This window comes from Anastrepha obliqua, chromosome 4 (genome assembly GCF_027943255.1).
Source record: "Anastrepha obliqua isolate idAnaObli1 chromosome 4, idAnaObli1_1.0, whole genome shotgun sequence".
Taxonomy (NCBI): Eukaryota; Metazoa; Arthropoda; class Insecta; order Diptera; family Tephritidae; genus Anastrepha; species Anastrepha obliqua.
Genome location: NC_072895.1, coordinates 40,100,380 through 40,114,353, shown reverse-complemented (window position 1 = coordinate 40,114,353; position 13,974 = coordinate 40,100,380). Strand labels below are relative to the sequence as shown.

The following is a 13,974-nucleotide window of genomic DNA, read 5'->3' as shown; positions in this document are numbered from 1 at the left end:
AATAAGTTTCAATAATTTTAATACGTTGATCTATCGCGTAAAATGGTACACCTTCCTACTTGACAAATCTCAAAGACGGCATAAAAAAACGGCAACGTTTAGGAATTATTCATTACCAACATGTAGGCGTCACTTTTGAATGACTTTTCACAAAATTGTTTGCGCTATTGCGGAAATAGGCGAATATTCTGCCAAATTGGCTAGCCAGGATGAGCTACTTTAGGGCCAGTAGCCATTTGGAAGAGCTACTATTCCAAAACCTATCGGAAGAGTGATATTATTTTAATAATTATTTTTTTTATTAAAAGAAACCATCCAGTAAGACACGTTTTGCATTAGAAGTGTGAAAAAAACAATTTTGATAAACTAATTATTATGCAAATGAACAAGCATCCACTGTTTGTATCTACAGATGATCGTAAATTGTGAGCAGTTTAAGTAAAATAATAAAATTTTACTGTCGAAAGCGTCATAACAATTTCGGTCGCATATCAAATACCTGTATTAATAATCGAAATAAAAATAAACATTACTATAGATTCTAAATATTAAAACACATACGGCTACACACACACAAACAAAGTCATGCCACTCTCTACCACCAAATGCCCAAATCGCTGAATAACTCCTCTGACGAGGGCAACTCATAATTCTCATTCACCCACTCAGAATTTTCGCCCGTCTTATGTTGTTTGCCGCCATACTCTTTTCTATAGCCAACTTTACGCAAATCTTCCTCATCATACTCTTCTTCTTCATCATCCTCCACCGCCTCCAATGTGCTACGCCTGACCAAACGTGATTTGGCAAAATTGGACTTTTGTTCGCTGGGCATCACCTCAAGCAGCTCACTGAGACCACTGATATCGACTTCTTTCTCTATCTGTCGTTCGTCTACCTTAGCCACGGGCGTTTCTTCTGTTGTCGCCTCCGTTGTGGCAGCGATACGTTGTATGCGTTCCAATATGGAGAGTATATGACGTCTAAATCGATTATAGTCGAAATTTGCATGCGTCACATTTGTTTCGATTGCATTTATGCCCTCGCTATTATTCTTGACTCGATTTAAGGGGCCATAATGATAGAGCATATCGATGCCGGGTGACATTGACTCCTCCCAACTCTATAAAATAGGTAGGTAAGTAAAGTTGGTGTACCATTTCTATAGTGGTTAATTTGTAATGAGTTAAAGTATTGTATAACTTACCAATTCCGTCCAATCTTCGATCGGAGTACAAAGTACCGCACAAATAACATTTACCAATTTCTCCTCCATGCGTAGCGCGCTGATAAGTGAAGTGGCTGTGGAAATCGCGCAAGTAAGGTCACAACGTTGGCTATAAGAGACGAAAAGGAGTTCCAATTAGCTGTACACATATTGCTTTGTCTTACAAGGTAAACTGATGGCATCAGCTACCAGGTCGCAAATCTGGTTTAAGCTCATTCTAGGAATTTATTTATTTATTCATTTATTTATTTAAAGTACAACTCAAATAGATTATTAATACTCAAGCTTAAATCTAATATATGGTAAATAATATGGTAAGATAGAAAATATATCAAAATCTTTACAAAATTCTTTTACGACGAATTGGTCTTGTAAATAGGTAAATGGATCATATTGCTGAGTCTAAGCCTACGAGTAGGAAAATTAAAAAGTAATAGCTGCAGGAAGTAGTGATATTTGATATGATTCGTGGATATGTGACTTATAAACATTACCGATGAAATTCTGCTTTGCATTTCTGATGTTGACAATGCTACTTTTATATGCACGCAAACTACAAGGCCAATGAAGGGCATGAATGGAAAATCTAGTGCACCTTCTCAATTCTAAAAGACGAACCCAAATAGAATGGATTCCAGGAAATGCTGCAATATTTAAGGTTTGATCTAACAAGAGAAAAATTCAAATTTTCCAGCGTAGAAAGATCCTGGAACTCCTTTGAATTCTTTACTATAAAGCCGAGCATAGATAAATATGTTCACCAAGTCTTTCTTTACATAAATTTTTATGAGGGTGGTAGTATCCAACTTGTAATCAAAATCAATCGCAACTTTGCGTCTACTGCAGGACAAGTGCTGGCATTTACCGGCATTATGAGATAAGGACTTATCATCACACCAAGCTTAGCCCTCTATACGACTATAAATTTTCAAGTCATCTGCATACATCAGACAACGGGATATCACAAAAACGTCTGGAATATCATTAACAAAGATTAAGAACACTAGTGGCCTGAGATGGCTACCTTGAAGTACACCTGACGTAACTTTGATGGCATCAGATTTTATATTGTTAATACGAACGAATTGACAGATAGAAGTCTAGGTAAGCTAGGGTGAAGACCAACTGAACACAGCTTCCTAAATAGGATACTATATTTGACTCTATTGAACGCTTTCGAAAAGTCGTTGAATATGACATCGCCTGTTTCAAATTATGTAAAGACAAAATTTGGCTCTACACAGGAGTGGTATGGTATTGTAATATGGAATTCCCTTGAGAAGGGTGTGAACATCAAAAAAACTTGACAACGTTCAAAGACTAGCATCTGTTCTGTTAACCGGTGCGATGTTAACCACATCATCGAAAGCATTATATGCGGCATTAAACTTCCTTCCACGCACGCAGTGCAGCAATAAATCTGAACACTCTAAGTAAGTGGTCAAACACGGGTCACGGTAAAATCCTGGCTGGCACTTTGGGGCTTTCCGGACTGGTGGACTATGCACTCCCGCCTATACTTGCCATTACAGGGAAGAGTGGAACGGGAGGATGTAAGACAGGCGAGTCTATTCATGTATGCACAGACGGCTCAAAGCTCGAGGGCAAGGTGGGTGGAGGTGTATACTCCGAACATCTGGGGACCTCCTTCAGTTTTGGGCTCCCCGACTACTGTAGTGTCTTTCAGGCTGAACTGATGGCAATAATGAAAGTCACGACACTGATACGGTGTGATGCGATATCCGGAAATGATATCTACTTTTTCAGTGATAGCCAAGCGTCGATAAAATCCCTCACAAAACAGTCGACAACCTCCAAGGTAGCCATGCGTTGCCACACATCTCTTAACGAAATGACTAAGTCATTTCAACTAAAACTAGCATGGGTTCCTGGCCATCGTGACATTGAGGGTAACTGTAGAGCCGATGAACTAGCGAGACTCGGCACCAAAATGACCGATGAGTGCATAGACAATGATATAGGGATACCCTTACAAATATGTAAGCTACTCATCCCTGAAGAAATAGTAAGGAAAGCAAACGAAAGATGGCGTAATGAAGCCACCTCCAAAATCGCCTGTCAACTGTGGCCGACTCTCAATGCTAAACGCACAGAATCTGTGCTAAGCCACAGTCTTAGCACACTGATTTCAGTAATAACGAGGCACTGCCTAATAGGTAGACACACCCAAAGGATGGGTGTGCAAGCACATGACTTCTGTACAAGCTGTCTAGATGAGAATGAGGAAGTCACTGTCCTGCTCTATCCAGACGTAGATTTACTATTTTAGGTAAAAAAATGTTTAATGAGTTGGAAGATCTCAGTTCTGCAGAAATCAGAAATATTCTACAATTTTTGAAAAGCGCACACTGGTTTTAAGAGAGTTAGGGACAAGCTCCCCACGCGGCATCACAATGGGCTATGAGCCTGAGTGTGTCCCACGGGATAACCGCTTCAACCTAACCTAACCTAGGTATACTAGAGAGAATTTGGCATCAGACTTGCTTCCAGACTTATGTGTCGGTATGATAAAAGGTTATTTGTTGAAATATGTGTTTAGTTTCTCCCATCGTCATCCGAAGATACCGCCACAAATTGATTTAGGATAAGTAGATAGATTATACCTACTTCCTGATTATACTCACACCGAAAGTGATAAATCACGATCACCGAAACAATTAATTTTCGGAATAATTTTTTTAGAAAAAAAATCACAGCGCACGGCAGTACGGACGAGTGAGCTCTAGTGCGGTGAAAGCAGACTCGCTACATATAAAAAGACATGCGATTTGTAGTCACTAATCCAGACATCGAATCGGTGTACGAGGGGTGCCTTTTATATTTGGATTTGGCAACCCTGGTGTTGCAATCTGGCAACTGACAGCTGTATCGCAAAGTTTGACATTTTTTGGTTTTTGCGTACTCAGAAAGTTTTGAAATACCAGCGCTATTTGTGTTGTTTACAGTAACTTAAAAGATTCATTTCGGCCCAAAAATGTATTATAATTAAATCGTGAATATTTTCGTGCGATTATTTTTTACAACTTTCGACGTGGATTAACTCAGCAACATTGCATGGATGAACTTAATTCATTTTTTGGCAATGAAGCTCCACCAAGGACCAGTGCTTATCGATGGTATGGTGAATTCAATCGTGGTCGTAGTTCACTCCAAGACGAATTTCGTGAAGGTCGTCCAAAATCAGTTGTTGTTCCGAGAACCATTGATGCTGTGCGCGAACTGATATTGCAAGATCGTCATGTGACCTATCGTGAGATTGAGACAATCTTAGGCATTAGTGGGACCAGCATACATTCAATATTGCATAAACATTTGACTGTCAAAAAAATTTGTTCGCGTTGGATCCCACAAAATGTGTCAATCGCTCAAGAAAAGGCTCGTGTCGATTGGTCGAAGGAAATGCTCAAAAAATACGATCGCGGGGCTTCGAAACACGTCTATAACATCGTGACAGATGATGAATCATGGATTTACGCGTATGAGCCCGAAAGTAAACAGCAGTCGACTGTATGGGTGTTTCAAGATGAGCCAAACAAAAGTTGTTCGCGCACGAAGCACTTCCAAGCAAATGGTCGCCTGTTTTTTCGGAAAAACTGGACATGTCGCAACCGTACCACTAGAACAACGCAGAACAGTAAATTCTGAGTGGTACACAACCATTTGTTTGCCAGTTGTCTTCCAAGAAATTAAGAAAACCAATCGCCAAAGACGGATCACTCTTCACCAGGACAATGCGAGCTCTCACACATCGGCTCAAACAACTGCATTTTTGAGCACCCAAAACATCGAATTAATGGGTCATCCGCCGTATAGTCCTGACTTGGCACCAAATGACTTCTTTTTATTCCCGTACGTAAAAAACAAACTGAAAGGTCAACGTTTTTCGACACCTGATGAAGCGGTTGCGGCATTCAGAATGCATGTTTTGGAGGTACCTCATTCAGAGTGGCAAAAGTGCTTCGACAATTGGTTTAAACGCATGCGAAAGTGTATAGATCTTCATGGAGAATATTTTGAAAAACAATAAAGTGATTTTCGATGATTAAAATTTGTTTTTGTTCTCTAGTCCCAACATATAAAAGGCACCCCTCATACATAAGATATAATTAGAACGGAATGAAAGAAGTATTCCGAAAATATAAACTGGATACATATTTGAGTTTTAAGAAATAGTCGTTCAAATACTGCGCTAAAAGCGACTTTTTTTCGAGGACAGTGTTTAGTAAAAAATAAACGAGGACGAAAAAATTTTAAAATTTGATTTTCTTTCGAAAGCAAGAATCGGACTATGTATAATTTTCCGAATATTTTTGAAAAGTTAAATTCAAGCATTTTCGTTTATATTTGAGGTTATGTAACATCATAAGATATTTTTTTCAAAGAGCATAATAGTATCTCAATACACACCTCTTTCCATTTTAAACCATTGTAATAATTTTAAAATATTTTTATATACACTAGGGTTGACGCTATTTCCGAAACTGTTGATTTTGTTAGTGAACACAATTTGTTACTAATTTCCTTTATTTTTCAAACAACAAAGCAGGGAATGCTTAGATCTTTATATTTTGAAAACTCAGTTTTTAAAAGTTGAAGCAATTCAGGGAGTCGATGAAATGGACTACTCTAGCGACGCAACAAGTTTTTTCGAGAATTATTATACTAGGTTTGTTCAATAAGTTGTGCGGTTCGATAAGGTAGGTGATTGCTACTAGACCAAATTTTTTTTGTTATGTTGGTAAACTCTTCATATGAACCTTTGTGAAAAAAATTCTTTTACATCAGGACAATACACCGTGTCACAAGAGCATTTTGATAATGTCTAAAATCCATGAATTGGAGTCCGAATTGTTGTTGCTTCCATCGTATTCACCAGATTTGGCCCCTATCGACTTCCATCTACATATTTCCAGACCTAAACAATTGCAAGCGTGGAAAGCATTTTTCATCAAATGATGAGGTCAATACAGCTGTAGAAGCGTATTTTGCAACCATTTCAGATTCTAACTTTGGGATGGAATTCTTAAATTAGAAAGAAAGAAAAAAAGAAAAAGAAAAGAAAGAAAGTGTCTTTCAAAGCATAAAATTGTTTTTTTCTTATCGAACCGCAAAACTAAATAATTGAACAACCTAGTACGTATGTTATACTTACATTTTTTCTATCCTTCTTATTTCCATTAATTTATCACCCTCTGCTATCAGATGATCGTAATTTTCCTCAATTTGCATAACTAATGTCTCCTTAGATTCATCCTCAGAGTGATCCTGAAGTTTGCGCTGTAGAGTCTTAAATTGTTGTAATAGCATATCCAATTCAATCTGTAGAAAAAAGAGAAGAAAAAAAGTGTAGCCACAAACGAAGGAAAACTTAAGGACATCCAGAAAAAGATGTGTGTGTGCAAAGGGCTTTTCAATAGGGCACAACATATCATTGGTAGGACTCAATCGATGAAGTTTTGAGAATCCAAATGATCAAGAGGTTTCACTTATTGAACTGACTTCATCTTTTAAGGGAGTAGGCCAAGATCTTTATATAAAATTCGCCTCAGTGCAGATTGTGAGATTCCCAATTTATGTGAATGTCATCGGAACAACTTATCGCGTGCGGCCTCAATATCCTGAGTACTTCAACCGGTGCGTTGCCTTACAGGCGCAGTGACATTCAATACTTAATATGTTGACTCGGCTGCCCCGGACTCGAAATCCTTTGCAGGCGTAATACATCAAATGATAGGAAAAGTTTTTTCCAAAAGCAATCCCTACTTAGTAAGCGTTGGCAAAGGCATATAAAAACCATTTGCCGACTGTAAATTTCTTCACTTTTACGACAGCCTGAAAACGCACATAAAAAGTTGAAGCGCAAACTCGCCCGAATATGAGTACCTGATGCACAGCATGGGTATACCCGTAATTTTTATTAATTCATGTGCAAACTTCGCCATCACACAAATTTAAACTTTGTATGGCGATTTGACTTTGCCAGATCATAAAAAGATAAGCGTACGTTTTTATTCAAGTATAGAATTGTTGTGCTCCTATTGAAACCCCCTATCTACTTGTTTGTATTTTTTTTCTAAGGCTACTACCGTTTGCTTGCGTATGTTATCTTGTGTTTCACGATGTGTATCGATCTTATGCAAAATAGAGTGGATTGGTAGTACGGGGTTGGCCATAATCGTTTTCACTTTAGGATTCATCCCATTTTTAACGCGTTTTTCCCTCGATGCATTGGCTTCTTGCGCATCCTCCAAAGCTACTTTCATTATGCGTTCCAATATCATTGGAAATGTCTCCAACGTATCTGATTGTATTCTGAAAAAAAGTTAGCAGGAAACATAGTTGAACGGTTTTAAAACGCAGTACGATGATAAACCAACCTCAGACGATTGGAATTCTTTGCCAGAACTATAGTCACAACCTCTTCACTTTTCTCGTCACCAGGACAAAGCAATAGGAGACCCAGCGCCTGCGATTCACTTTCCGGCATTATGAACTCAGGAAAGAATGTGGATAGCTTCGGTGTAAGTGATTTTGATATAATATTGTATGTCAGTTTAATGTCAGCAGTCTTCTGTGGCGGCTTTGCTTTAAAGAACATGCTAAGCGGTAAATAAGCGGACTGCTGCAATACGCGTGGTATACCCTAACAAAATCCAAATATTTTAGAGATAATCAAATCTACTTAAATCAATATTCGTCAGTCCACTCACTTTGTTACTGATGAATGATATAATCACATCAACACGCGTCGAGTGCACATGCAACAGATCATCCACATAAAAATCCAATTCCAACGTCTCTGCCTGTCCTGCTGTCATTTCCACATAGGTGAGTGTATCTTGACTGCAGCGTACACCTTCCGCCATGCTGAAAACGACCTGCAACTCAGCCAACTCCAGCTTACATCTCAACTTTAATGTACCCGTACACGTGGGCAGCTCCCTAACAGCCACATGAGCAGGCACATCCAATAGAAGCACATCCGCATCTTCACTAATCTCAGAGTTGATAGTGAATTGTATGCGTACATCCTCGGCGGCCCGTTTATCTATGTCTTCTAAATCTGTCATATCGACAGCTGCTTTAATCTCCTCCTCTAACTGTTGTAACTCCTTGTGGGCCTGTGTAAAACTGAGATCTTCCATATTAACAGACGGTACTTTGAAGACAAATGGCTCAGAGCCGAGATAGCCTATACGTAGTTGACCCGTGGGACCGAGCGCAACAATACCACCGGCCAAACCATTTAAATTGGAACGTTGAATCGCCACCGGAGCATCATCTTTGTACTGAGAAGCCCAAATAATATTAGCACCCTCGTAGATAAAAAGCTTACCTGAGTCGGAGACGATAGAGGTAATTAAGCGTGCATCGGGCTCTGAGTGAAAATGAAAAGAAAAAGTGGGTTATACATATCGCTGTTGTGTGTTGTATGAGTGCCATAGTCCAAGCAAAAAAAAAGTGATGAAATGCAGAAGTGACCCACAACGCTTCAATTAAACTGTGTAAAATATTCATAGTGGTATCTAACACATGGGGTGAAAAGTCCCGGACCCTAGTTTTATTGCATTCACCTCTTCTTCCGTTACTACTAACCTTAAAAAGAAAGCTGTTAAAATTTCATGATATTCTTCATTAGTTCGTGAGTTATGGTGCTAAGAGTGACACTACTTTTTTATTTTCAAAAAAATTGATCAAAAGGAATTTCGTGTTTTAATTTTACACAGCTTTTTGATGGGAAAAATTGCCGATCAAGTAAAGCATTGGCTGGAAAGGTGTTATAGGTTCTCCGCTTCATCAGAAACAACAATAAAACGATTATTTGCTGACTTCAAAACGTGGTCGTAGAGACCACGATGATGCACAACGCAATGGGCATCCAAATGAGGCGGTAACACCAGAAAACATCACAAAAATCCACAACATCGTTTTGAATGATCGAAAAGTGAAGTTGCGTGAGTTAGCTGGCATCGTAAAGATATCAAAAGAACGTCTTGGCTTTGTGTTGCATGAGCATTAGACTATGAAAAAGCTTTGTTCAAAGAGGGTGACGCGTTTGCTCACTGTTGGCCAAAAACTAGAGCGTATCATAAAGATTCAAAACTACATTAATTGAACTGATTTGGTTCCCAGCAACTACTGACTGTTTGCAGACCTAAAAAATGTTTGCCGCTAAGAAATTTCTCTAGAATGAAGAAGTTATCGCAAAAGTGGTATTGAAATGTGGATTGATTGCATTGTTCTTGATGGAAATTACGTTGATGAGTAAAGCTAATTTTTAACAAGAAAACATGTTTTCTTTGTTAGGTCCGGGACTTTTTAGCTCATGTGTTATTAACAGTATCCCATTATGTCAAAATGTGTCCTTACTTTTAATTAGAGTGAATTTAAAACTGTGAAGCTATTTTTATCCATTTTTAGGTTATAGTTTTTTGTGTTATAAATGAGCATTTTATACTTGTGTATAAGTTCTGCTTTCCCAGTATAAATAAAGGCGAGCGACCGCATTATTATTATTATTATTAGAAGGCCATTACGCACTGCGACCAGAGCTGATCAGTTGTAAAGGCCTATTTTTGTAACCCTAAAGTTTTAGCCTTTTTAAAAATTTTTGCACAATTTTGGGTTTGTTGTTCCAAAGATTGCATGGAGATACTACGATACCACCAAGGTGATGAAGTCTCTGTCTGCCCAACGCAGGACATTCACAAAGCACATGTTCTGAGCTTTCTATGTCCATTTCGCAAAAGCGGCAGACATGGACAGATAGACCAATATTATTTAGATGATACCTCAAGCTGCAGTGACCTGTAAGATATCCTGTTAAAAGACGCAGATCTACTCTGCTTAGTGAGAGAAGCTTGTCAGATATTCCTTTGTTGGGAGTTATTGATAGTTTGGCTTGACGCTGACCGGCACAGTTTAGCCAGTGTGCAGCAAATTTTCTTTCTTCCCATTTCCTAAGGAATTCATTAATGTGGCCTTTTGTAAGTCCACAGAAAGGCTCAGGACCAGTAAGTTGCATATTTGCCCCTTGTTTTGCAAGGTCATCAGCAATTTCATTTCCCTCACGTCCTTCATGTCCCGGAATCCAGCCTAGTGTTACTATGTTGAGGTTTCCCAACGTGTTGAGAAGGTTTAGGCAATCATTTACCAATTTAGAGATGATAGTTGTTGATAGAAGGGCTTTTAGAGCCGCTTGGCTATCTGAAAGTATGTAGATGTGAGTACCTCTCATTTTCCTGCTAAGGTATTCTCTCACACATATTTCAATGGCATGTATTTCTGCCTGGAATATTGTTGGGTGGAGTCCCATCGGAATCGATTTTTTGAATTTAGGCCCATTGATTCCTGCCCATGTTCTACCATTTTCCAATTTGGACCCATCAGTAAACCATAGCTGGGAGCCAGGTTTGAAAGTGATAGAATTAGTTCTCCAGTCTGTGCGTTCATTAATTATAACTTGGAAGTTCCTGAAGAGTATTGGTTTGGGTGATAGTATATCATCCCTATGAAGAATGGGACTATGTAGGAAGTCTTCTAAGATCTTTAAATGTCCTTTCATATCCCCAATTTCAAGTTCAGATATACCTTTTAGTCTTAAGGCACTCGAGCGAGCTTCCCTTTCAATCAAAATTGGAAGCGGTGGTATGTTCAGGAGCGATCGCATAGTCTGGCTAAGGACTGTCACTTCAACCGCACTACTCAAAAATTTATATGGGGAAGAAAAAATTAGTCGTCTGTAATTTCGATAAGTCATTTTCGAGCTTACGATATTCACAAGCTCAAGTTCTTTGATGGTAGAAGCCGCAAATAGGAGGCTGTCCGGTCAAGTGCTATTAGTCTACAGACTTCACGCGCCTTCTTTTTTCTCAAAAACTCCAAGAATCACACCACAGCTCTAAAGAAAATTGGATTTGAAAGTATAATAACTTTACGCATAATTGCCTATTCGGAATCTGCGTTTGGTTTCAAGCCTGTTGATATTTTCGAAAATTACGTATTTATTGGACGCAGCTCTTTACAGTCTTAAAATATCTTTTTACTGCAAAGCAGTAGACTTATTATAACACCAAAGAATTAAGAATCGATATTAGTGCTCTTTGCTTGGTCTCATTTATTTATTATTATAATTCACTAGGAAATGCCTGGCGGCCATCGTAGGGGAGTTTATGGATGCGTGCTATTCGATGCACCCGGGTTTGAAACCCGTTGTGGGCATGTAAATCACCAAATCCTAGAAAAGGTTTTCTCTAATGGCAGTCGCCCTGCGGAAAACAAGGGCAAAACTCCAATTGTATTTCTGTTATGAAAAAGCTTCTCATAAATCTCTACTTATAAGAAATCATCAGGATGTGCAAAGAAATCGAAGAAGACGCATCATATTTTCTGACGAAGCGCATTTCCGTCTCGGCTCCTTTGTTAACAAGCAAAACTGATGCATCTGGGGGTCGGAAGGCCCGCAGATCCAATGCATTCTCAGAAGGTAACTGTTTGTTGCGGTGGCATCATTGGTTCATTTTTTTCTTTATCTTGGGAAATGCCGCTGGAAACGCCAGTTCGGCCACATCGAGCAAGCCATGTATGAGATTAGACCAAAAACCATCCACAAGATCACTAGATCAAGAGGATGCGCTACTGCGAAGCGAGCCGAGACAGCCACATTAATGAAACCGTCTTCCACAAATATTGAGGATAAACCAATAATATACCGAAAAATATACCGACTATACACAAATTCTAATAAACCCAAATGTCGTGTCCTGTTTGAGGGAGGAGTTCTCGGACATGTCTTTCATTTCCTTGCCTGATACTTGAGTAGCTCTATCAGTAGCCAGTGCACTTCGGCACGTCTTATACATATATCACTAATACACACACGTACATATGAATTAATGTTTTATATATTACCCCAGTAATAGCCGATGACAAACGAATGAAAGCATCTTGGCGTATAATCCAGCTTCAGTATGAAATCCACCAATCCATCATCAGTTAGCCTAATAAAGTTGCGTTCGCCTAATACCATAATCGAAGCTGAGTTTCTTTTGAATAAAAAAAATTATTTCTCTATATAAAATATAATATTCAATATAATGTATATAAAATAGAATATAATAAAAAATACTTACGTTTTCGTCTGCATCACACAAATATCCACAATACCTTCGCCAATACACACCGACCAGGAGGGCTTGAACTCCGAACGATTGAGTGAAGAGTGTGAAAGATCCTGATAGCTGTTCAAAATGATTTTGGAAATAAGATTTAAACACCATAAACCCCCTTACATTCATTTTACATACGTAAAGCACTCCAAATTCCAACCTGCTGTGAAGCGGAAAAAACTATCGGTTCTCTCACAATAGACCACCGGTACGGGTAGTGCACGATTTCCCGGCAATTGGCATTCATATAAAATTCCATCCTGTTCGTGAAAGGTTAATGTGCCATCCAAATGAGTAATGCAGAAAAACTCTCGCCCCTTGACGCGCCCAAAAGCGCCCTTAGTTAACGCCAATGCGCCACGTTCCAATTTATAATCGGCTAGCAAATGCAAACGCAACTGGGATCCATGCTCAGCGACACCACCAATAGACTGTAGCTTATAGATTGCCACGGAACGTGGATGCAGCACAGCTAGTTGATTGTGTTTCTCATCAGCCAATTGCCCACTAATTTGAAGCAGTTCATAAACGGAAAAGTTCATGAAAGTAGCAAATCTTTAAGCATTTTGCAACACATTTCAACTTACCCACTGAACCGTCCTGCGTATATGCCTAATATTGGCCTTTTGAGATTCACTTCCAACAACAAATCTGTCGGTCTGAAAGCATTCTCGTCGCCTACACGTCGATTTTGGTCAAAGCGTGGATAAAAGATGCTTAAGTTGCCGCTATGTGAACCCACCACCAAATAATCCTTTTCATTATCCTCGAGTCCGAAACGGGCGACTAACAAACTGGCCACATCGTAGTTTTCCTCCAAATCGGAGCACTGGGTGTGCCACCAGTTGCAAACGTTGAAGAGCGACATGACGTGCGACGGCTTTGCATAACGCTTTGTGAACTGGCTCAGCTGGTTAAACGTGAGAGGAATTGAAGTGAAAATTTTGCTGTGCTTTTAGTGCTTCCTGTAGAGAATGTATTTGTTGATTTGTTTACGTGGTCGCAGGTGCGTTGCTATGACAAACTGACGTCAGCTGTTAGAACTTACACAGGCAGGTTTTAACACGGCCACCTCTAACAAAGTCAATAACAAAGTATTATATGACGCCTAATATGGCTGAATGTGTGGCTGAGCATGTCATAGCACCGGAGGGACGGAGAAGCTATACTTATTACGGGGTAGAATGCGGATATTCAAAAACCTGCAAGCTAACACGGCATGCTGTTTAAAAATTATCCTGCCGATTTGAAGGCTACAAATTATAGCCATAAGGTTGGGAACGTCTAACTCGAAATGTGTTGAAAGTGTCGAAGATGCTTATAATATCTTCGGCAGCACAGCTCCAATATGTACTTTGATCTCGATAAACAAGCAAACTTGGAACTCACTGAGTCTGTCAGAAATGAACATACGGCTTTCCATGGGAATACTAAGGAACTATGGACTAAGCCAAGGTCCAATATCAACATAACGAGTTCTGTATGAGCTGCAAAAATAAGGAAGAAGTGGAACTTAATTCTGCGCTAAAAGTGATGAGCCTGAGATTTCCCACATTC

General features: G+C 39.2%; 1 protein-coding gene across 1 annotated transcript; it reads right to left on the bottom strand.

The window, feature by feature from the left end:
- Positions 1 to 322: 322 nt before the first annotated feature.
- On the bottom strand, positions 323 to 13,452 carry LOC129246201 (protein PTHB1). The gene is made up of 10 exons (XM_054884801.1): positions 13,005 to 13,452; positions 12,556 to 12,924; positions 12,382 to 12,489; positions 12,161 to 12,294; positions 7,960 to 8,627; positions 7,627 to 7,892; positions 7,336 to 7,561; positions 6,402 to 6,568; positions 1,208 to 1,337; positions 323 to 1,123 (listed from the first exon to the last, which is right to left on the bottom strand). Exons 1-10 carry the CDS (start codon positions 13,283 to 13,285, stop codon positions 596 to 598), a joined length of 2,877 nt encoding a protein of 958 aa, XP_054740776.1. The 5' UTR covers positions 13,286 to 13,452; the 3' UTR covers positions 323 to 595.
- Between the last annotated feature and the right edge of the window lie 522 nt (positions 13,453 to 13,974).